The 24,453-nt window shown below is 36.3% G+C and overlaps 1 protein-coding gene across 15 annotated transcripts in view; it reads right to left on the bottom strand.

Annotated features, from left to right (window-relative positions):
• The window catches only part of KLHL8 (kelch like family member 8), an 85,239-nt gene that overhangs the window by 36,848 nt on the left and 23,938 nt on the right, over nt 1-24,453 (bottom strand). For 14 of the 15 annotated variants that reach the window (XM_034671569.1, XM_034671557.1, XM_034671570.1 and 11 more), the window contains exons 2-6: nt 13,517-13,876; nt 7,592-8,140; nt 6,201-6,387; nt 3,156-3,299; nt 2,063-2,174 (exon numbers count right to left, since the gene is read on the bottom strand). In XM_034671569.1, coding sequence (XP_034527460.1) covers nt 2,063-2,174; nt 3,156-3,299; nt 6,201-6,387; nt 7,592-8,140; nt 13,517-13,729 — 1,205 coding nt within the window. In that variant the 5' untranslated portion in view covers nt 13,730-13,876. The remainder of the gene's footprint in view (nt 1-2,062; nt 2,175-3,155; nt 3,300-6,200; nt 6,388-7,591; nt 8,141-13,516; nt 13,877-24,453) is intronic. The other variant, XM_034671566.1, reaches the window with a different exon arrangement.

Genomic DNA, 24,453 nt, shown 5'->3' with positions numbered 1-24,453 from the left:
AAAATATATTTGGGAAATAAAAAGAGTACACCTATCTTGATGAGCAGCGAGTAATATATGGAACTGTTAAATCACTATATTGTGCACCTGAAACTAATATACCACAGTACGTTAACTACACTGGAAGTAAAATAAAAAAATCCTCTCCCCTCAAACCAAAACCCTTCAACAATTTTTTATATTACACGGTTTTCAGATCTCTTATTAAAGTGTTAGTCCTTCTACGCATCCCAGGTTATAACTCTACATTTATAACAATTTTTGTGTACCCCCCATAAACCATAATTATTTTCAAATTATAAACATACATTACTGTATTAACAGGTTATGTTCATTAAAAAAACATGCAATCAGAATAAATTTAAAAGGATGCAATAAAAAATATATAGTCCAATTTTTATTCCCATATCCCAACTGATGTTGCATATCCCTTTGAGACCCCAGCTATAGCTATGGGGAGATCAGCATAAAGAACAGAACAACTACAATCTTCCTTGATCCAAAGGCTCCACTTCTCAACATAGGCAACTATATTATATTCGTTTTCCTTTTTTTAAGAGCTGTGCTTCATATTGGTTCAAGTAATTTTTTCCGTAAGAAACATAATTGCAAACCTGATTTTCCACCAGGTTGTACTGGTGTAATTTGTCTTTCATAACACCTAAAGCAGGTATTAACCTATAACTCTATTTTTAGGTATTGCCTATAGATTTAGAGTATGTTTGGCCTACTATGCTTTTGAATCTTGATTTGATCAAATACTAGCTATCCATTCACCCTAAGATATCTGAAAACTTGATATTCAAGTCATTAAGAAAATTCTAGTCAACATTTACTAATTCATGTTATGGAAAATCTTCCTCCTCTTTAGACTGATCCACTTATCAACATATATTTCAACTTATGTAGGTGAAATTTTAAATATTAAGGCTCATAATAAAAAATAATGAGTAAAAAAATGAGGGCTATTTTCTTTTTTTAAAGAATTTACTTATTTATTTGAGAAAGAGCAAGAGGTAGAGAGCACAAGCAGCGGGGACGGGCAGAAGCAGGCTCCCAGCTGAGCATGGAGCCTGATGTGGGACTCAATCCCAGAACCCTGGGATCATGACCTGAGCTGAAAGCAGATGCTTAACCAACTGAGCCACCCAGGTGCCCTGAGAGGTATTTTCTTAAAATGTTAAAAACAACAACAACAACAAAAAAAAAAACCTATGCCTTAGTCCTAAAGCCAGTATCTCATTTAGTAGGGAAACATTAGAGACATTTCCGCTAAGATCAAAAATAAGATAAAAACACCTACCATCTCTGCTACTATTCACACTGTATTAGATTAATAGGCAATATAATTAGACAAGAAAAACTAATTCAAAGCATAGGGTTATGTGGAAAAAATGGCAATATTAATTTATACCATTGTATTAATGTTAGTTTCCTGGTTTCAGGAATTGTATTATGATGGTGCAAGACATCACCATTATGGGAGCTGGGCAAAGAGTATACAGCAGGATTTCTCTATCTCAGCATCACCGACATTTGGGGCGGGGAAAATTCTTTGCTGTGGGGGGCTTTCTTGTGCTTTACAGGATTTTTAGCAGCATCCATGGCCTCTCCCAACTAGATGCTAACAGCCACTCCCCCAACATCCCCACCCCCAAACTGTGACAACCAAAAATGTCTCTAGATATTGCCAAGTATTCCACAAAGGAAGCAAAATCATCTTTTGTTGAGAATCACTGGTACATAGGAACTCTATTATTTTTGCAACTTTTCCTTAAACCTAAGATTATTTCAGAGTTAAAATTAAAAAAATCAATGCTCAGGTTTAGGTGGAAAGTATGTTAATCATTACCATATTCTAAAATATAAAAAGAAAATATAAAATATATCTCAAGAAGGAAAATATAAAAAATTATAACCATCACATTGGATGCTAAATTTAACAAAATGTATTTAATACAGTAAAGTTTCTAAAAACATAAAAAGTAGAAAATTAGCCCTTTCAAGGACTGGAAGCTTTATTTTCCACCAACAAATCAAAAAGAATTCCATGCTGATTCACCTCTTTGTGTTCATTGATGCTTTCATCATCCATTTATTAGTGAGAGGATCAAACATCTCCATGCTACCTAAATGTTCATTTCCATCATGTCCACCTACTGCGTACACTTTACCTGTCAAACAGAGAAGCATTTTCATTTGATTCCAAGTAAGTAAACTGACGGTTATTTATGTATATATATATGAGATCAACATATAATTAGAATAGCATGATAATTTCAACAAATAGTCTTCTGTTCAACATCATGAATAATGTCACTTAAATAGTCAAATGAAAATAACTGTAAGCTTCTACTTAATAAAACGCCGGGAACATGCTGTCCAATACGAAGTTATTTAAATGCTCAAACACTATCCCTGCCTTTGGTTTCCCAACTTTTTATTACTTAGTAGATGAAATCACTAATCATGCTTTCAAAGAATGTTTAATAAAATTTAAAAACACTCAACGTTATATGAAGAAAATATAAAATTCAATACTGTATAATCAAACTTTCTAAATGAAGTTATTAAAAATACAAATATAATAAATAATTTTAAAGGTTACATACAAAAATGTCAGCTGTGACTATTTCTGAGTCTTTGGCTTACAGATGATTTTTACTTTTTATGAGAATGTTCTCATATTTTCCTGAAAAGAATTTACACTTTTATAATCAGGAAAAAAAGTTATTTTTTTAAAGTCCCCTAACAATTTACCCATGGTTCTCTAATTATTTCATTTTCAGTAACCAGTAAAAAAAAAAAAACTCATTTCAATAATAATTAGGCATAGAAAAAAGCTGATATTTATTACTTGAATTCAATAAACACTTTCAGTTTGATTCGTTTGCAGATATAACTCTTAAGAGTTTAACTCTTTAACTTCCTTTTCCCTAATACTCCTTTCCCAATAAGCACCTACATACAAGACATTGTTCACTGAGCATCTATGGGCATAAGGCAAGTAAATAATCACCACACAAATATTTTATTGATATAGTGAAACATTTTGTAATTTGGCAATTTTCTTACAGAAAGAAATTCTCAAAGTTCAAGTATTTTAAAAGAGTGTTATCATCATGTGCTATGACTTAAGATAATAATGGACCCACCTTCCACGGAGATGACACCCACATGTCGCCTTCGACTATTCATTTCTGGCCCAAAAAACCAACTGTTTTTGTTGATAGAATAGCATTCAATACTGCGAAACGGGTCACCAGATCCACCTCTACCACCTACACAAAACAGCACGCCTAAAGGGAAAGCCAGAAAATATAGATCAAAATTATAGCTCCTTAAATTTTTTTAATTAGTGTGGAAAAAATACTTAGGGAGTCAAAATTTTGATGAACTGCTAAAAAAAAGAGAGTTATCTGGATAACTTCAATGTCATTATGTTACTAAAAATCTAATTTTGTTTCCCCCTTATCTGAATTTCTCAAAGAATAGAATATATCAGCTATCTCTGTTTGCTAACATTCCATTTTATAGTATGGTTTATTTTTTTTTAAAGATTTTATTTATTTATTTGACAGAGAGACAGCCAGAAAGAGGGGGAACACAAGCAGGGGGAGTGGGAGAGGAAGAAGCAGGCTCCCAGTGGAGCAGGGAGCCTGATGCGGGGGCTCGATCCCAGAACCCTGGGGATCAAGCCCTGAGCTGAAGGCAGACACTTAATGACTGAGCCACCCAGGCGCCCCTATATATGGTTTAGATCTTCACCTACTCTGTAAAATTGCTCTTGCTAAGGTCATAAGTACATCTAATAAAAAAAAAAATTAAGAGTTTAAGATTTTATCTATTTATTTGAGAGAGAGCACGCGAGCACGAGAGAGAGCATGAGCTGGGGGAGAAGCAGATGGGGAGGGAGAGGCAGGCTCCCCGCTAAGCAGGGAACCTGATGTGGGGCTAGATCCCAGACCCTGGGATCATGACCCGAGCCAAAGGCAGATGCTTAACCGACTGAGCCACCCAGGTGCCCCTTAAGTTAATTTCTTATTGAATACAAATGCAACACTCGATACGTTGATCACCCTGCTTTTTGGGAAACTCCTTCACTCTCTTGATTTTCATAATACTGAAGTCTCCTTTTGTCTCCAACAATTTCTCTTTCCTGTTTCCCATGTTTCATCCTTTGCCTACTTCTCATAAACTTCATGTTCACACAGGAAAAGTGCATTCCTTGATTTTAAATTCCATCTGTATCATAATGCCTTACAAGCTACAGATCTAAGCCACGTTTCCACTTGATGTCCCACAAGCACCTCAAACCCAATATATTCAAAAGGCTCTCCCTTCCTCACGTACCTGACACCTCTTCCTTCCCTGAGGTGCCCTGCCCTTCCTCTCCCTCACAATTTCACTGCCATTGCTTTAGTTCAGGCCCTCATGTGCTATTATCCAACTACTGCAAAATCCTGTCCTTTCTTATCACTTAGTGGTCTTTTTGCTTTTAGACCTCCAACAGANTTGCTGCTGGGCCAGGGGCCACCCCTTCTTTTACACTTTAAGAACCACTGCCCTACAGGATAAAGCCCAGCACAGCATAAAGGCCTTGTACTGTCTAACCTGATCTCCCTCTCTTTCTCTTAAACTTCATGTTCCTGCAAATGCATACAGTGCTCATCCTTGATGTTCCAAAGCCAATTTGGTAACTATCGTTCACTTAACACAGTATAGAAATGATCCATTACACGGATATCTGTCTCCAGAGTCTAAGATAGGTTAGGACTGTGTGTTAAACATTTTGTACTTAACAGGGCTAGCACAGTGCCTGGCATGTACTAGGCATTCAACGGATGAAAAATGAACTGAATACCCCTTTCCTTAACTGGAACCTACAAAAACATGTTTATTATTCAAAACTAAGACTGAGGTTTACTTTCTCTATAAAACCTTTCCTGAACCTTTCCAAGGTAAAAATAACCATTCTTTTGTGTTCCCCTCTATACTTGTATCAACATCCCTTTACCACTTCATTGCATTTATTTATTCACATGTCTATTTCCCTATATTGGACTGCAAGTTCTCTCAAAATAGGGCTGGCTATATTCTATGTGTATCTGCATTTCTGATGTCTATCCCAGAACCTGGCATGTGGGATGTACTAAATAAATATTTGCTGAATGATTGCATTAAAAAATGTACAGAATTGCTTGTGTCATCTTTTCCAACTAAATCAATCATAAGTACATATATGACATTCACATTTTCTTTAACTAGATAAAACCCCACTATTCATAATCAAGTACTGCCCTTTGTTCCATAGATCTCTTTATTTGATTATTATATTGGGTAGCAACAAATGTAGATAAACTCTCTGTTCAGAGTACCACTTTCTGAATTCCTGGATTTTCATTTATTTTCCATCATCCCTCAAATATATTTTTTTTACTTATAAAAAGTAACATAAGCGAACATGAACTATTAGGAAAATACGGTCTGAAAACTGCAGCAAATAAAGGTAAAACTGCATGCCTCCTTAAATATAAGACCTTTAGATTCTAAGAGTCTCACATAATCTATTATACAAATTTTAAACGCAGTTAGTGCCTTTCAAGTTTTGTTGTTTTTTTTGTTTTTTTGTTTTTTACTTTTTTTGTAATCTGTACACCCAACATGGAGCTAAACTCATGACCCCAAGATCAAGAGTCATGTTGCTCTTCCGACTGAGTCAGCCAGGGGCTCCATTTAGTGCCTTTCTTTTGACAAAACACAGAACCTAGTAATATTTAAACACAAAATATGTGTTAAGTTCCATCCCTGACACTAGAGATATAAACCTGAATAAGGTATTTCCTTATCTTTGAAGAGCTCAAAACATGTCAAGTAAATAAATTTCAATGTAACACAGTAAAATAAAACAAGTGTAAACAAATATTCTAAAAGTACAAATGATAGAGGAATTAACTCTGCTAGAAGTATCAAGAAAACCTTAAAAAAAGATTTAAGCAGACTCTTCGAAGTGCATAGAACTTACGGCTTTTTTAAAAATTGGCTTATTGTAAAACTACCTGAATCATGTCCAGTAAGAATTCACATATAACCATACTTGCCAATTACTACTTTAAGACAATCAGGTACTAACCATCTTACAATTAAGTTTGGGAATATAATTCTTCCAGTAGATATGATAAAATGAGTCATTTAATTACCAGCAGTCTGCTTCCTTGGGGTAGTCCGAATGGAGTATTCAAAGTCAGGAACTGCTCTGCTACTCAAGTGAAGATGGTAGTTTCTTGCTTCATCTAATAAATCTCTACATTTTAGATTTTGCTTGACAATCTGTTCTTTTGCCACAACACCCATAAGAAAATCAACTGGCAACAGCGGCAAACGCACCTAAGATCACGAAGAGTTGTAGATGTAAAATTTAAGTTGAAATTAGATACAGATAGCTCATGCTCTACTCTGTAGTATTTTATGTTGTCTTTTTAAAACTCGTTTACTACACAAAGCCTTTCTAACATGTGAGGGAAGTTCAATGAGCCAAGTTCTAACGTGATTTCTAGTATGGTCTGCACTAATGAAATCAGATTATATGTTAAATGCATCTTCCCCCCTTTAAATACAGATTTAAGTAGACGGGATAAAATAATTCAATTGTATTCATTCAAGTTTCTTACTTCCAAAAATGGTAGTGTCATAATCACAAGGCTCCACTGCTGCTAGAGAAAAGGCACAATCAAAACAAAATTGCCATGTTTTGTTCTTTTGCCTTTTAAAGCCAAGATTGAACAAATGGAAATGGGATTTCTTCATTGCTTGAACACAGAAACATTCATAATAAATCAGTATTGTTTTCTCCAAATCAATCACCTTGGAAGGTTATATATTAATCAGGGATGCATCCCCACTTTAAGTAGAGGCACTCACCTTTCTTCCCTTAAAGATGCATTGATTTTCTAGTGGATTAATGGGATGATCAAACCAGGTAATATAATTTTGAGTTAAAAGTACATATGCATACACACAAATAAGATAGCTGTGAGATCATCAAATTTTTTGTTTCTGTTGACAAACTTATTTTCAAAGTAATTCTAAGGCCTATTTACTATCTCCCTACCCAGGTTGTCCTGTTGACAGTAAGCAAGTAAGTAACAAAGAAAAAAAGCCACATTTCTGAGGTTATATAAGTGAAACTGTGGTGAGGAAAGAAAATGGAAAGTAACGTCTTGCGGTCTTTCCAGATAGGAAACTAATTCACAACAATTTAGAAACTTCATTATAAAACAATAGTTACTTAGAGCTGTTTTCTCAGAACCAGTTTCTATCAGCATAAATAAAATATTTATTACTACAATTTCAAAGGGCTATTTTCAATATTCAGGTTAAAAAGAATGACATTTCTAATTAAAGGTAACAAATTCAGACTTAAATAGCACAGTGAGTAAATAGGAAAGTAGAGAAAGCCATTGTCACACTGTATTACATAAAGATTTCCAAATTCCTTTGGATAATCTACACTTTTCATGATCAATGAAACAATCTAATTTGCTTCCATATCACTTCATTTTTCTATACACAATCTTATTTCAGCCCCTACCTGTGCAAGTGTTTCATCCAACCATTTGGAATGATGCTGCGGATTGGCAAGAAGCCACTTGATGGCTGCACTATAGACCTGCTTTTCATTCTCAATATTTAAATCACTGGAGGACAAAAGCTTATGGAGATGTTGGGGTGACACACTTACAAAGTCTTCACACTCCACTACTTCAGTAAAATGCTCACAGGCATACTGATCCGCCATGTCCATTAAGTCTATTCGGTTGTGACTTTCAGCAAAGGCTCTCACTGCCAGGCAGTTGGAGGGATGAAAATGTAACTTCATGTATTCACAACAAGCTCTAGCCACCAGTTCAACCTGTAGAATACAGGCTGCATATAGGAGAGGCTGGACATTGTCAACAGTCAAAGTGAGCCGTGAAGAATAGACAAATTTTACCAAGTCTTCTATTGCATCACCATCAAAATCTCTGATCTCAATCAGTGTTTGCTTGGCTTCAGCCATTTCAGAGAGAAACATGGCTCTGAAGTAGGGGATAACACAAGCCAATACTAGCTTGTGACAAGAGATCAGCTTTGAGCCAACCTGTTCAAAACAAAGAAACAAAAGGAGATTCAATTTAATATAAAAATCAATTTTAGATCAGCATTGAGCATGTGTGGTGGCAGAGACAAAAACCCACAGGGATTTAGTGTGTTCGTTTTAACAATGCAATCCTTTGGTCACTTATTTTAATCTAAGCTAGTTGAAATTTTCTTCTTCCAAATAAGCCACTTAATATCTATAATGTACATATACTAAAATCATAAACTATGATTTTCTATATTATCTCAAATTTCAGGAGCATTCTGTGAATGAGAAGAGCAACGTACATCATCCAGCACTACTTGAGCACTATTCTTGTATTTGGTCTGTGAGACCCCTTTTTAAAAAAAAAATTTTTTTACAGTTTTGATACAATTGACATATTACATTTTGTAAGTTTAAGTTATACAACATAATGATTTCATTTATGTACATATCATGAAGTGATTACCACAATGTTTAGTAACTAACACCTCACATAATTACAATTTTTTCTTTCCCTATGATAAGAGCTTTTTAAGATCTCTTCTCTTAGGGGCACCTGGGTGGCTCAGTCAGTTGGGCATCCACCCCTTGGTTTCAGGCCAGGCCGTAATCTCTAATGGGTCACGACAGCGAGCCCCATGTTGGGCTTCACACTCAGTGGGGAGTCTGCTTAGGATTCTCTCCCTCTGCCTCAACCCCCAACCCATGCTGAGGCGTGCACACTCTCTCAAATAAATAAATGTATCTTTTTTTTAAAAAAAAGATCTCTCCTCTTAGCAACTTCTAAATATATAACACAGTATTAATAATTACAGTCACTGTGTCAGCTAAGTGCTTTTCACTTATTAACTCACTTAATTGTTCCAATGCCCCATAAGTAGGTACTATTATGATCCACAATTTATTAGTGAGAACACTGAAGCACAGAGTAAATAAACCATTATTTAGTAGTATTCACTATGAGCTTAGCTAAAGTTTTTTCATTTCTTAAATTATTTTGAAATAATATAATAAAAAACACTGAAATCTTACCACCTTATTTGTTGAAAAATTATGCTGCCAATAGTTTGCTCTTATAAATGACACAGTAAACTTTGCTGTCACTGAATCTGTTCACACTCCATTATTTCCTACAGATAAATTCCTAAAAGTAGAAATGGTATTGCAAAGTATAGGTGCAGTTTGGACATATACTGCTAAATTTTCTATTTCTGATCTACCTACAATATTTGTGCCATATTTTGACTGATAACTTACTACAAAATATTTGTCAATTTGATGAATGAAAATATTATCCCATTGTTTTAGTTTATCTTTTACTAATGTCATTGAATCATTCATTAATTTTGGGTTATTTTTATCTCTTCTATGAACTTTTTTCTGGGACTTTTTTCATATGTATTTGTAAGAACTCCTCATACATTTAGAGTGTGAGTCATTTGTCATATATACTTCCAGCTTTTCTCTTTTATGATGTACTTTTTTTTTCACCTCCTATAGATTTTTACACAATCAAATAAATCTTTGTCTTTACAACTTCTGCCTTAGGTGCTATGCTTAAAATTGGAATCATTCTGATAGTCCATAAATACTAACTTCAGGTATTCCTGTATTTTTATGGTTTTATTGTTTTACATCTTTATTTCCATCTGGAAGGTTCTGGTACTGAGTATCCAGTTTTCCCAGCACTTTATGTTAAATAATCATTAAGTACAAGTAATAGGATAGTGTTTTACCAATTCTCCGGTTTGCATGTAGCATTTTGACTGAATAATACACTTATAGTTGTGTCTCATTATTTGGGAATGAATTTTAAAATAAGAACTTCTAAAGAAAAAGGCCTGAGGAGTATTACAATGTATAAAGGCTTTTGTTTATAAGTGTTCCTCCCTGACCTTTTTTCACTAATGTGAAGGAAAAATGAATATTCCTTCAACAAACACACGATTATCATTCCTGTTAGTTATACTATATTTAATTTTTTAAAAGAATTCAGAAGGCAGGATTTAGATTCATTCTATTGAGAGTCAAGGTGTAACCCAGACTAAAGCAGAAAGCTTGGCATGTTTTCAAATTCACTTCAGCCCTAAAATGGGATCTGAAACCTGATATTAAACATTTTAAAAACAGGCTAAAAATAGCCTTTTTTTTTTTTTAGAATATCTGCATATGCCACCATTGAGATTTAGTTTCTATGCAAATATTTGTAAATCTCACATGACATAAATCTGCTTCAACAATTTGCCACTACATAAAATAGAATTCTACAATTTCCAGGGAAACATTATTTTAACACTGCTTTCTTACCCAAGCTGTATAAATCGATGGACCACAAATTATTTTCATATTGTTCAAAAGGCTTTGTCCTTCAATAATTCTATTTTAATTTGATTCAAATAAACTAAAACTTGAATATTACACACACACACACACACACACACACAATCACACCCCCTATGTGCCCTTTTAGAATACCCATCTGAATTTTAAAAAGGTCTTTGAGCCATGTGTATGAAATAGCAACATCAAAATATTTGGCTTTTTATGCATTAATTCTCTCCTTTGACATTATGTAATTTCATTATGTTACTGAAAGTTTATTTCTATATTTTTCTGCTCTAGTACATAAAAATAATTATCAATTACCAAAAACATTTCATCAGAAATTTAGGAATGAAAGAACATTTCATCAGAAATTTAGAAATGAGGGACGCCTGGGTGGCTCAGTCAGTTAAGCCTTTGGCTCAGGTCATGAACCCAGGGTCCTAGGTTCGAGTCCCACAACAGGCTTATTGCTCAGTGGGGATCCTGCTTCTCCCTCAGCCTGCCATTCCCCCCTGCTTGTGCGTGGTCACTCCCTCCCTCTGACAATAAACAAAATCTTTTTAAAAACCTGCATAAAGGAAACAATGGATAACATTTTAGAGATAGAATAAACAAGGATCTACAAATATAAATATTTAAGTACCTCCTTTTCTGAACATGGAAAAAATCAAAATATCACTTTATTACCTGAATGTCAGAAAGTAAAAGTGATCATTTATTACACTGCTTAACAGAGAATGCTTAAGTGTTAAACATAAAATCACCTCCTCCTTTATCATTTCTCTTTTATTAGATTAAACTCCTGCCTTCCAGTCAGGAGTTATCAGTTACATTTATAAGGCTAATAATTTTAACATTTCTACTTCTTGGAAGTATGCTACTATAATGTAGCTCAGATATTTTGTTTCCCTGAAATCTTTTGGAGGACTTATTCTTACCTGGTCATTTAGAAGTCTGACACCAAAAAATTATGACATTTAGTCTTGAAAGTATTTATTAGAATCCTATAAACATTTGTTTAAAAAAATTACAGAATCATGTAGTTTCAAAAAAAAAATCAAGTCAAATAATATGAATAAAACATATTCAGTGGCAGCATCAACAGGTGATGTAGGGGGTTTCCTTCCTCTAATAATCTGTTAACCTCTTTAAGTAAAATTAACTATGATCTTTCATAAGAGTATACATTTCCTCAAACTACATAAAGCGCAAGTATAAGCATCTCTGTAAATGTTACTCTTGTTGATCTATAACATATAAGAATTATGAGTGCCATGCAATACCTCTGCAAGACTAATTTCTGCATCCTTTAGCCAACCAAATTGTTGCCCTTAAAAAGCTTACCCCATATATAATTTTAGACCTGCTAGTGGATATACTATTTAAAATATTTTCACTAATAAACAAAATAATATATAAACAAGTTTTACCTCTCCCTGGAATGACCTCAAGATAATAATCTCTTATGTGAAGCTTTTCCAATCACCTCTCAGGCGTAATTCTTAAATCCTCTCCTACGCTACCATAAAAATAACACAAAAATGATAATCACTAAATTGTACTATCGTAAGCTGTGTTTGTGCCTATTCCTGGCTAAATTTCAAATGCCTTCAAGGCAAGAATAGAATATTATTCAAATTTCAAGCTTATTTATACTCTCCATGTACTAGGATAAGACCTTAGTAAATATATGCTCAATAAACTTATTTGTTATTTCTAATACAGGTGCTCATTTTGGAATTTTAAAAATCGGCTAATGACCTTATATATAAATGACAAAATAAATCTGAATAATTGCCTTTTTTTAAAGATTTTATTTTATTTCAAAGATTTTATTTATTTGAGAGACAAAGAAAAAAAGAGAGCATGAGTGCGGTTAGGGGCAGAGGGAGAAGCAGGCTCCCCACTGAGCAGGAAGCCCAATGTGGGGCTCAATCCCAGCACTCCAGGATCATGTCCTGAGCTGAAGGCAGATGCTTAACTGACTGAGCCACCCAGGTGCCCCTAAAGATTTTATTTTTAAGCAATTCCTATACCCAACATAGGACTCAAATTTACAACCCCAAGATCAAGAGTCACACACCACTGACTGAGCCAGTGCAATGGTCTTTCTAAAATGTGTGTCCTAAAAGCAATAATGGTCTAAAGAAACATACGAATAAAAGAACATAGATGACTTTATATCAAAGAATAATCCTCAAAGTTATATGAATATAAAAAGTGAAGTTTATGTTGAACAGAGCATGATAAATTATCCACAACCCGATTTGACTTAGTTGTTCTGTGACAGTTAAAATTCTGACAGTTGAAGAAATGTTGAATTAGAATTAAGAAACAAATCCAATAACAGACCTGTTAAAAGATTAAGTGGTAATACTTTTTTTTTTTTTAAGATTTTATTTATTTAGGGGTGCCTGGGTGGCTCAGATGGTTAAGCGTCTGCCTTCAGCGCAGGTCATGATCCCAGGGTCCTGGGATCAAGTCCCACATTGGGCTCTCTGCTCAGCGGGGAGCCTGCTTCTCCCTCTGTCTGCTGTTGCCCCTGCTTGTGTTCTCTCTCTCTGTCAAATAAATAAAATCTTAGAGAAAAAAAAAGATTTTATTTATTTGTCAGAGAAAAACACACTACTTCACTATCAGGTATAGATAGTCTCACTTAAGAGACAATTGTTTTAAAGTTGTGGTTAAATTACCAGGTAGGAACATATACTAAAATACTAGTGCAGCTGAATAAGCAACCAAGACTTCCTAACTTTCTAAGTAATTTCTAAATTCATGAGTTAAAAGCTTACTGGTCAACAGCAATTTATTAATTTCAGTAATTATAACTACTTAACGTTTTAAGGTTCCAGAACTCTCAGAAGTTAAATTAAGAAATAATGAATATTAACATTTAATTTGTACAATAATTTTATCTTATGCTAACCTGCCTTTATGTATCTAACATAAGACTAACATCATCTTGACTGTAACAAATAAGTATGGCACCAAAAATTTGCCTTGTGTGATTCTAGAAACCCTGTTTATGCAATAAAGAAACTGAAAAAGAAAAAAAGAGAGTCTCACCTTTAGTGTGACATCACAGAGTTCTCCATTTTCATAAAACCGAAGAAGGGAACCATGAAAATCTTTCCAAGCTTCATTTGCTTCAAAGATAAAGGAGTCTTCCCCATCACCATCACTAATTGAAGACCTATTCTTTATTTGCTGGTGCTGCTGTCTTTTCCCCTTTGTGCAGTGATTCCTAGCTTGTTTTGCATTCACAGATTCTGAAGCCATTTGCAACACTCTTCTTTTAATATAGCTCTCTTCTCAAACATCCCATTTATTCTTTTGTAAAAAGTGGGGAGAAGACAGAAGGTAGATGCAGCCTGCTAACCTTCAGACATTTTTCAAAATCCACTCAAATTGCCATTGTCCAGTTTCCTGAGATTAAAAAACAAATAAAACACATAAAAACGCACTAAAAGAAAAAATATCATTAGTAATTATAGTTTACCAAAACTACATATGTAAAATGACCACATAAATTATTACTTAAAAAAGAACAAGTAACTTTGAAGCTTTATGCTAAATGTCATGTAAGTTACCTCACCTAATTATTTCAGTGAAGGAACTCCTTTAAAATCTAATTTGAAAATTCTGGGAAGATGGTGGAATAGAAGCATCAGGAATCTGTCTTCCCCACCTAGGCAACAATTTCACTGGTAGAATCTATCTGATATAACTATTTTGGAACTCTGTGGAGTCTGTTGAAGGCTTGGAATTTCCAGGGAAAAACCGAGATGTTTAATTTTAGTCAATTTAAGCAGTAGCAGCAGCCCACCCCCACATACTCAGTCAGGTGGCAAGTGAGCAGCTGTGTGCATGTTCCTGAGAGCTTGCACAATTTTCAGGAGTCAGGGTGGACAAAAAGGACCCAGTCCTCCAAATATCAGGGACCTCTGCTGATTGCTGACTACTGCTTCTGATCAGAGGTGTAGATAAGGGGGTGGACAGCCATTGTTAATACACTTCCACCTATAGTTGCAAGTCCTTCCCTCTTAGCTGAAGTGACTTCCAGAGGATTTAAAAGGCTTGTGTCCTTCCTTCCCACGCATTTTTTTGTTTTTGTTTTCCCTTTTCAGAAGCAAAACAATAAAAAACAAGAATATATACAAGGAAAATTAGAAAGTGACAATGCATGCCAAGGGAAATGCTCAGAAAAGGCCTAAGAAGACCTTAAATTATACCTCAGGTTGATTTTCAGCACAGAGATTGCCTACAACAATCAAAAAGAGGGAAAAAAGTAACAAAAAATAGCAGACATTAAAGAAGGATTGGATTAAATCTGGACACTGATTTCCAGAACTACATTATTAGATTAAAATGCCCAGTGTTCAACAAAAAAATCACAAGACATACAATGGAACACATTTGGGATGGGGGCCGGGAGACAAACAACAAACTGTCCTAAAAAGGAACTAAAGGGATTTACATTACGTGAAGACTTTAAAATAAGTCTTTTAAAGATGCTCAAAGAACTACAGGAAGATGTGGAGTCAGGAAAAGAATCAATACCATCAAAAAAAGAAACATAAAACTAAATAGAGACCAAAAAGAGTTTCTGGAACTGAAAAGTACAATAACTGAAATGAAAAATTCACTAGAGGTGCTCAGGACAGATTTGAGCAATGGAAGAAAGAATTATCAACCTTAAAGACAAGACAATGGAAATTATGGACTCTCAGGAAAAAAATGAAGAAACATCAGCAGAACCTAAAAGATTTGTGGAACATCGCACAGACCAACATACACATTGTGGGGATCCTAGAGGAGTAAGACAAAAATAAAGGGGAAGAGAGAATATTTAAATAAATAATGACTGAAAACTCCCCAAATTTGATGAAAAACATGAATATAAACACTCAAGAAGTTCTACAAAAGAGGAACTCAAAGAAAACACACCAAGACATTATACTCAAACTTCCAAAAGCTAAAGATAAAAAGAGAATCTTGAACACAAGAGAAAAGTGAATCGTCAAATACAGGATTCCTCAATAAGAGTATCAGCAGATTTTTTATCAGAAACTTCAGGGGCGCCTGGGTGGCACAGCGATTAAGCGTCTACCTTCGGCTCAGGGCGTGATCCTGGTGTTATGGGATCGAGCCCCACGTCAGGCTCCTCTGCTATGAGCCTGCTTCTTCCTCCCTCTCCCCCTGCTTGTGTTCCCTCTCTCGCTGGCTGTCTTTATCTCTGTCGAATAAATAATAAAATCTTTAAAAAAAAAAAAAAAAGAAAAAAAGAAAGAAACTTCAGAAGCCAGAGAGGGGGGGCAGATATGTTCAAGGTACTAAAGACAAAAACTGTCAATCAAAAAATACTATATCTGGCAATAATGTCCTTCAAAAGTGATAGAAGAATTAAGACATTCCCAAATAAACAAAAGCTGGGAGAGTTTGTGACCATTAGACCCACCCTGCAAGAAACATTCAAGAGAGTCCTACGAGGTTAAATGAAAGAATGCTAAACAGTAAGTCAAAGTTATATGGAAAAATAAAGAGTTCAGTAAAAGTAAACACATGGGTAATTACAAAAGCCGGTATTACTGTAGCAATGATTTGTAACCACATTTTGTTTTCTACAGATTTAAGAGACTAATACATCTAAAAAAGAAAAATTATTAATGTAAAAGCTGGTATTACCATAACTTTCATCTGTAATACCAAATCTGGTTTCCTATACAACTTGAGGGAATAGTTAAAAATAAATTAAAAATTAAAAATAAAAAAGTTTTAAATCAAAATTTAATAATTACTAATTGTGTCCAAGGCCACAAACAAGCTAAAATGGAAAGGATTGAAAAAAATATTCCATGCAAATAGTAGCCAAAAGAGAGCAAATACACATATACTAGTACCAGATAAAATAAACTTTAAGTCAAAAAATGTTACAAGAAACAAATAAAGACATTATATATTAACAAAGGATCAATACAGCAAGAAGATATAACATTGCCAAGATTTATGCATATAATGACAAATCATGAAAATACATGAAGTAAAAACTAACAGAAATGAAGTGACAAATAAATAGTTCCAGAATAATAATTGGAGACTCCAAGACTCCATTCACAATAATGGATAGAACAACCAGACAGAAGAAATAGAGAACACAACACAACAAACCCACTAGATCTAAGACATAAAAAGAACACTCTACCCAATAACACAATACACATCCTTCTCAAGTGCACATGGGACAGGTTCCAGAGTAGACCACTGTTAGGCCACAAAGTAAGTCTCACAGATTTAAAAAGATAAACAGCATACCAAATATCTTCTCTAACTACAACAGGATGAATTCAGACATCAATGACAAAAGAGAAATGGAAAATTGGCAGGACTTGGAAAATTAAAACACTTTTAAACCACCAATGGATCAAAGAAGAAATCACAAGGGAAAATAGAAAATTCTTAGCAAATGAAAACAAAAACACAACATACCAAAACTGATAATAGCCACAGTGAAAGCAGTGCAAAGGAGGACACTTACACTATAAACATATTTTAAAAATCTCAAATCAAAAATCTCAAATCTAGCTTTACAACTTAAGAAACTAGAAAAGAAAAACAAATTAAACCCAAAGCTAGCAGAAGAAATGAAATTAAGATTAGAACAGATAAATGAAATAGAAAACAGATAAACAATAGAGGAAAACAAACCAAAAGTTGGTTCTTTGAAGAGATCAACACAATTGACAAAACTTCAGCTGAATCAACTAAGACAAAAAGAGAGAAGGCTCAAATTAATAAAATCAGAAATGAAAGTGGGAACATTACTTCTGACTCCGCAAAAATAAAAAGAATTATAAGAGAACACTATGAACAATTGTACATCAACAAATTGAATATGAAATGGACATGTTTCTAGGAAACAAAACCTAATTCACAAAGACACAGAAAATCTGAATAGACATAACTATTAAGAAGATTGAATCAATAATCAAAAATCTCCCAACAAATTAAAGACCTAAACCTAATGGCTTCACTAGTGAATTCTACCAAACATTTAAAGAAATAATATTCCTTCCAAACTTTTCCCAAAAAAATTGAAGAGGACAGAAAACATCCTAACCCATTCTATGAGGCCAAGCATTAGCCTGATATCAAAGCCAAACAAAGACAGTAAGAAAACGACAAACCTATCAATCTTAGGAACACTGCTGCCTGAAACTATAAAACTCCTAGAAGAAAACACAGAGGAAAAGCTTCATGACATTGGATATGCCACGATTGCTTGGATATAACACCAAAAGCACAGAACAAGAGAAAAAACAGACAAATGGGACCACACAAAATTTTAAAACTTTTGTGCAGCACAGAAAACAACACAGTGAAAAGGAAACCCACAAAAAGGAAGAAAATATTTGCAAGCCATGTATATATAAGGGGTTAATACCCAGAATAAAGTCCTTCAACTCAACAACAACAAAAAAAACCTCCAACAGTCTAATTTAAAAATGGGCAAAGGACTTGAATAGACATTTCTCCAAAGAAATAAAAGTGATCAATAAAGACAGGAAAAGATGTTCAATCATCACTATCAGGAATATGCAAATCAAGACCCCACAACCATTAGGATGGCCATAATCAAAAATTCAGAAAATAACAAGTGTTGGCCAGGATGTGGAAAAACTGGAACCCTTATGAACTGTTGCTAGGAATGTCAAAATGATGCCGATGTGAGGTGCAGGAGGAAAATAGCAGATTAGGAGAATCCTGAGCTCATCTCATCCCAAGGACACACCTAGAAAGCCACATCAGAGGAATTAACTTAGAAAATGACCCAAAGACTGGCAGAACAAACTTTCCAAAGTTAATCATGGGGAAGAGGCCACATAAAAAAGGGTAAGAGGGACAGAGACATGATCAACTAACTTCTGGCAAGACTAACCACATATGAGAGGGTTTCCACAAGCACAGAGAAGGGAGAAAAGCAGACCCCACATCGAGACCTGCACTGGAAAAACAAATCCCCACAATATTTGGCTTTGAAAACCAGTAAGGATTAATTTCACAAGTTTTTACAATCAGTGAGGCTTAACTCCAAATACTTAAAATGAGCAAGGCCTGGCTCTGGGAGAGCCAGAAGGTGATAGGAAACTGAATCATTGCCCTGAAAGACCCAGAATAAAAGCAACAATTTCAAAAGCGCCTGGGGTATGCAGGAAGAAGAGTTATTTAATCTCAGAACATATGCTGGAGAGGCAGGGGTCCTACGGAGACTTCTTCAAGAACAAAAGAGATGGCAGGTGCCATTTCTCCTCCCACCCCCAAGCCTGGAGAGCTGGACACTTCTGGGAACACACTCCATCTAGCTTGCTAACACCACATGCCCTGACCCTGCATTATCCTGCAGATTTCCCCCATCCAACCCTGTCTCACTTGGCAAGCATCCCTCCAAAGCAGCTCCTGCTGCAATGCATCCTACAAACAGCCCAACTGGGGAACAGCACCACTCCAAAGTGACTCCTGTGCTGGGGACAGGGGCAGATAACCACACACATCAGTGCAACTGCAGCCTCAGAAGACTTACTGGTGGCAGGCCTCTAGTCTGACTGCAGGCCTGTCAACCAACAAAAGCCTTTCAGGGGACAATGCAGGGAAAGTGTCCTGCGGTTCAGTGTTACCACAGCTGCAGCACACAAGCTAAGGGTAGGCACCTGGTCTGACTGCTGACATCCCCCAACTACAAGCCAACAGTGTCCCCAGACTTGCAACTCAACAGCACAGGGACCAAAAACCCTGCCAAAGGCAGAAAGATTGGGTCATTCCAACCAACTGAACCTAAGGCAAACACAGCTCAGCCACAACTTACATAGGAGGGTGCATGCAACACACACAGGAGACACCCCTGAAGTGCCTGTTTCTGGTGAACAGGGGATGCTGTACTACAGGGCACCACCAGACCTCCACTTCATAAAGCCACAATTTCAAAAACAGGAGATGTAGCTGACTTTCCCAATACATGGAAACAAACACAGAGTTAGATAAAATCAGGAGACAGAGGCATATGTCCCAAATGAAAGAACAGGACAAATCACAGCAAAAGAGCTAAATGAAATGAAAATGAGCAATACACTTGATAAAGAATTCAAAGTAACGGTCATAAAGATACTTACAGAACATGAGAATGCAGTGAAGGATCTCAGTGAGATGTCATCAAAGAGATAGAAAAGATAAAAAGAACCAGAAATGGGGGGGAGTTAAGATGGCAGAGGAGTAGGCGACCCCTTTTTCAGCCGGTCCCCTAAGTCGAGCTGGATAGGTACCAGACCATCCTGAACACCCACGGAATCAGCCTGAGACGCAGGAAGATACATCTGGATCTCTACAAATGAACATCTCCAGCGCTGAGTATTGAGGTACGAAGCGGAGAGCCGTGAAACCACACACAGATATCGGAAGATAAACGGAAGGGGGAGGGAGCCNAGAGGCTCTGACGGCCAGGGTCACCGAGGCAGAGGAACGCGTTAGCGAATTGGAGGATGGGTTAGTAGAAGAAAAAACGAAAATAGAAGCTGGTCTTAAAAAAATCCACGCCCACGAATGTAGATTACGGGAGATTACTGACTCTATGAAACGATCCAATGTCAGAATCATCGGCATCCCTGAAGGGGTGGAGAAAAACAGAGGTCTAGAAGAGATATTTGAACAAATTGTAGCTGAAAACTTCCCTAATCTAGCAAGGGAAACAAGCATTCGTGTCCAAGAGGCAGAGAGGACCCCATCCAAGCTCAACCAGGACAAACCTACGCCACGGCATGTCATAGTGCAATTCGCAAATATTAGATCCAAGGATACAGTATTGAAAGCGGCCAGGGCAAAGAAATTTCTCACGTACCAAGGCAAAGGTATCAGGATTACGTCAGACCTGTCTACAGAGACCTGGAATGAGAGAAAGGCTTGGGGGGGCATTTTTAAAGCTCTTTCAGAGAAAAACATGCAGCCAAGGATCCTTTATCCAGCAAAGCTGTCATTCAGAATTGATGGAGAAATAAAGACGTTCCAAAATCGCCAATCATTAACCAATTTCGTAACCACGAAACCAGCCCTACAGGAGATATTAAGGGGGGCTCTATAAAGGTAAAAAGGCCCCAAGAGTGATACAGAGCAGCAAGTCACAACCGATACAAAGACTTTAAAGAGAAATGGCATCATTAAAATCATATCTGTCAATAATCTCTATCAATCTAAATGGCTTAAACTCTCCCATAAAACGCCACAGGGTTGCAGATTGGATAAAAAGACATGACCCATCCATTTGCTGTCTACAAGAGACTCATTTTGAACCCAAAGATGCATTCAGACTTAGAGTAAGGGGATGGAGTACCATCTTCCACGCAAATGGACCTCAAAAGAAAGCTGGAGTAGCAATTCTCATATCAGATAGACTGGATTTTAAACTAGAGGCCATAGAGAGAGATACAGAAGGGCACTATATTATTCTTAAAGGAAGTATTCAACAAGTGGATATGACAATTATTAATATATATGCCCCCAACAGGGGAGCAGCAAGATACACAAGCCAACTCTTAACCAAAATAAAGAGACATATAGATAAGAACACAGTAATAGTAGGGGACCTCAACACCCCACTATCAGAAATAGACAGAACACCCTGGCAAAAACTAAGCAAAGAATCAAAGGCTTTGAATGCCATACTCGACGAGTTGGACCTCATAGATATATATAGAACACTACACCCCAGAACCAAAGAATACTCATTCTATTCAAATGCCCATGGAACATTCTCAAGAATAGATCATGCTCTGGGACACAAAACAGGTCTCAGCCAATACCAAAAGATTGAAATTATCCCCTGCATATTCTCAGACCACAACGCTCTGAAATTGGAACTCAACCACAAGGAAAAACCTGGAAGAAACTCAAACACTTGGAGGCTAAGAACCATCCTGCTCAAGAATGACTCGATAAACCAGGAAATCAAAAAACAAATTAAACAATTTATGGAGACCAACGAGAATGAATACACAACGGTCCAAAACCTATGGGATACTGCAAAGGCAGTCCTAAGGGGGAAATACATAGCCATCCAAGCCTCACTCAAAAGAATAGAAAAATCTAAAATGCAGTTTCTATATTCTCACCTCAAGAAACTGGAACAGCAACAGAGGGACAGGCCTAACCCACTGACAAGGAAGGAGTTGACCAAGATTAGAGCAGAAATCAATGAATTAGAGACCAGAACCACAGTAGAGCAGATCAACAGGACTAGAAGCTGGTTCTTTGAGAGAATCCATAAAATTGATAGACCACTGGCAAAACTTGTCCAAAAACAAAGAGAAAGGACTGAGATTATTAAAATTATGACTGAAAAGGGAGAGGTCACGACCAGCACCATTGAAATTGCAAGGATTATTAGAAACTTTTATCAACAGCTATATGCCAAAAAACTAAACAATCTGGAAGAGATGGAGGCCTTCCTGGAAACCTATAAACTACCAAGACTGAAACAGGAAGAAATAGATTTCTTAAATAGGCCAATTAACTATGAAGAAATTGAGTCAGTGATAAACAACCTTCCAAATAATAAAACTCCAGGCCCAGACGGTTTTCCTGGGGAATTCTACCAAACATTCAAAGAAGAAATAATACCTATTCTCCTAAAGCTATTTCAAAAAATAGAAACAGAAGGAAAGCTACCAAACTCATTCTATGAGGCTAATATTACCTTGATCCCCAAACCAGGCAAAGACCCCCTCAAAAAGGAGAATTACAGACCGATTTCTCTAATGAATATGGATGCCAAAATCCTCAACAAGATCCTTGCTAATAGAATCCAACAGTACATTAAAAGGATTATCCATCATGACCAAGTGGGATTCATACCTGGGATGCAAGCATGGTTCAACACTCGCAAATCAATCAATGTGATACATCATATCAACAAGAAAAGACTCAAGAACCATATGATCCTCTCAATTGATGCAGAAAAAGCATTTGACAAAATACAGCATCCTTTCCTGATTAAAACCCTTCAGAGTGTAGGAATAGAGGGTACATTTCTCAATCTCATAAAAGCCATCTATGAAAAGCCTACTGCAAGCATTATTCTCAATGGGGAAAAGCTGGAAGCCTTTCCCTTAAGATCAGGAACACGACAAGGATGCCCACTCTCGCCACTATTATTCAACATAGTACTAGAAGTCCTTGCAACAGCAATCAGAAGACAAAAAGGGATCAAAGGTATCCAAATCGGCAAAGAAGAAGTCAAACTGTCTCTCTTTGCAGATGACATGATACTCTATATGGAAAACCCAAAGGAATCCACTCCCAAACTATTAGAAGTTATAGAACAATTCAGTAAGGTGGCAGGATACAAAATCAATGCCCAGAAATCAGTTGCATTTCTATACACGAATAACGAGACTGAAGAAAGAGAAATTAGGGAATCCATCCCATTTACAATAACACCAAAAACCATGCGTTACCTTGGAATTAACTTAACCAGAGACGTAAAGGACCTATATCCTAGAAACTATAGATCACTTTTGAAAGATATTGAGGAAGACATAAAAAGATGGAAAAATATTCCATGCTCATGGATTGGAAGAATTAACATAGTTAAAATGTCCATACTACCCAGAGCAATCTACACTTTCAATGCTATCCCGATCAAAATACCGAGGACATTTTTCAAAGAACTGGAACAAATAGTCCTTAAATTTGTATGGAACCAGAAAAGGCCCCGAATCTCCAAGGAACTGTTGAAAAGGAAAAACAAAGCTGGGGGCATCACAATGCCGGATTTCGAGCTGTACTACAAAGCTGTGATCACAAAGACAGCATGGTACTGGCACAAAAACAGACACATCGACCAATGGAACAGAATAGAGAACCCAGAAATGGACCCTCGGCTCTTTGGGCAACTAATCTTTGATAAAGCAGGAAAAAACATCCGGTGGAAAAAAGACAGTCTCTTCAATAAATGGTGCTGGGAAAATTGGACAGCTACATGCAAAAGAATGAAACTTGACCACTCTCTCACACCATACACAAAAATAAACTCCAAATGGATGAAAGACCTCAATGTGAGACAGGAATCCATCAAAATTCTAGAGGAGAACATAGGCAACAACTTCTATGACATCGGCCAGAGCAACCTTTTTCACGACACATCTCCAAAGGCAAGAGAAATAAAAGATAAAATGAACTTATGGGACTTTATCAGGATAAAGAGCTTCTGCACAGCCAAGGAAACAGTCAAAAAAACTAAGAGACAGCCCACGGAATGGGAGAATATATTTGCAAAGGACACCACAGATAAAGGACTGGTATCCAAGATCTACAAAGAACTTCTCAAACTCAATACACGAGAAACAAATAAACAAATCATAAAATGGGCAGAAGATATGAACAGACACTTTTCCAATGAAGACATACAAATGGCTAACAGACACATGAAAAAATGTTCAAAATCATTAGCCATCAGGGAAATTCAAATCAAAACCACACTGAGATACCACCTTACGCCAGTTAGAATGGCAAAGATAGACAAGGCAAGAAACAACAATTGTTGGAGAGGATGTGGAGAAAGGGGATCCCTCCTACATTGTTGGTGGGAATGCAAGTTGGTACAGCCACTCTGGAAAACAGTGTGGAGGTCCCTTAAAAAGTTAAAAATTGAACTACCCTATGACCCAGCCATTGCACTACTGGGTGTTTACCCCAAAGATACAGACGTAGTAAAGAGAAGGGCCATATGCACCCCAATGTTCATAGCTGCATTGTCCACAATAGCCAAATCATGGAAGGAGCCGAGATGCCCTTCAACAGATGACTGGATTAAGAAGCTGTGGTCCATATATACAATGGAATATTACTCAGCTATCAGAAAGAACGAATTCTCAACATTTGCTGCAACATGGACGGCACTGGAGGAGATAATGCTAAGTGAAATAAGTCAAGCAGAGAAAGACAATTATCATATGATTTCT

This window comes from Ailuropoda melanoleuca, chromosome 11, assembly GCF_002007445.2.
Source record: "Ailuropoda melanoleuca isolate Jingjing chromosome 11, ASM200744v2, whole genome shotgun sequence".
Classification (NCBI taxonomy): Eukaryota; Metazoa; Chordata; class Mammalia; order Carnivora; family Ursidae; genus Ailuropoda; species Ailuropoda melanoleuca.
Note: the sequence above shows the minus strand (reverse complement) of the source record. Positions and strands in the feature narration are given on the sequence as shown.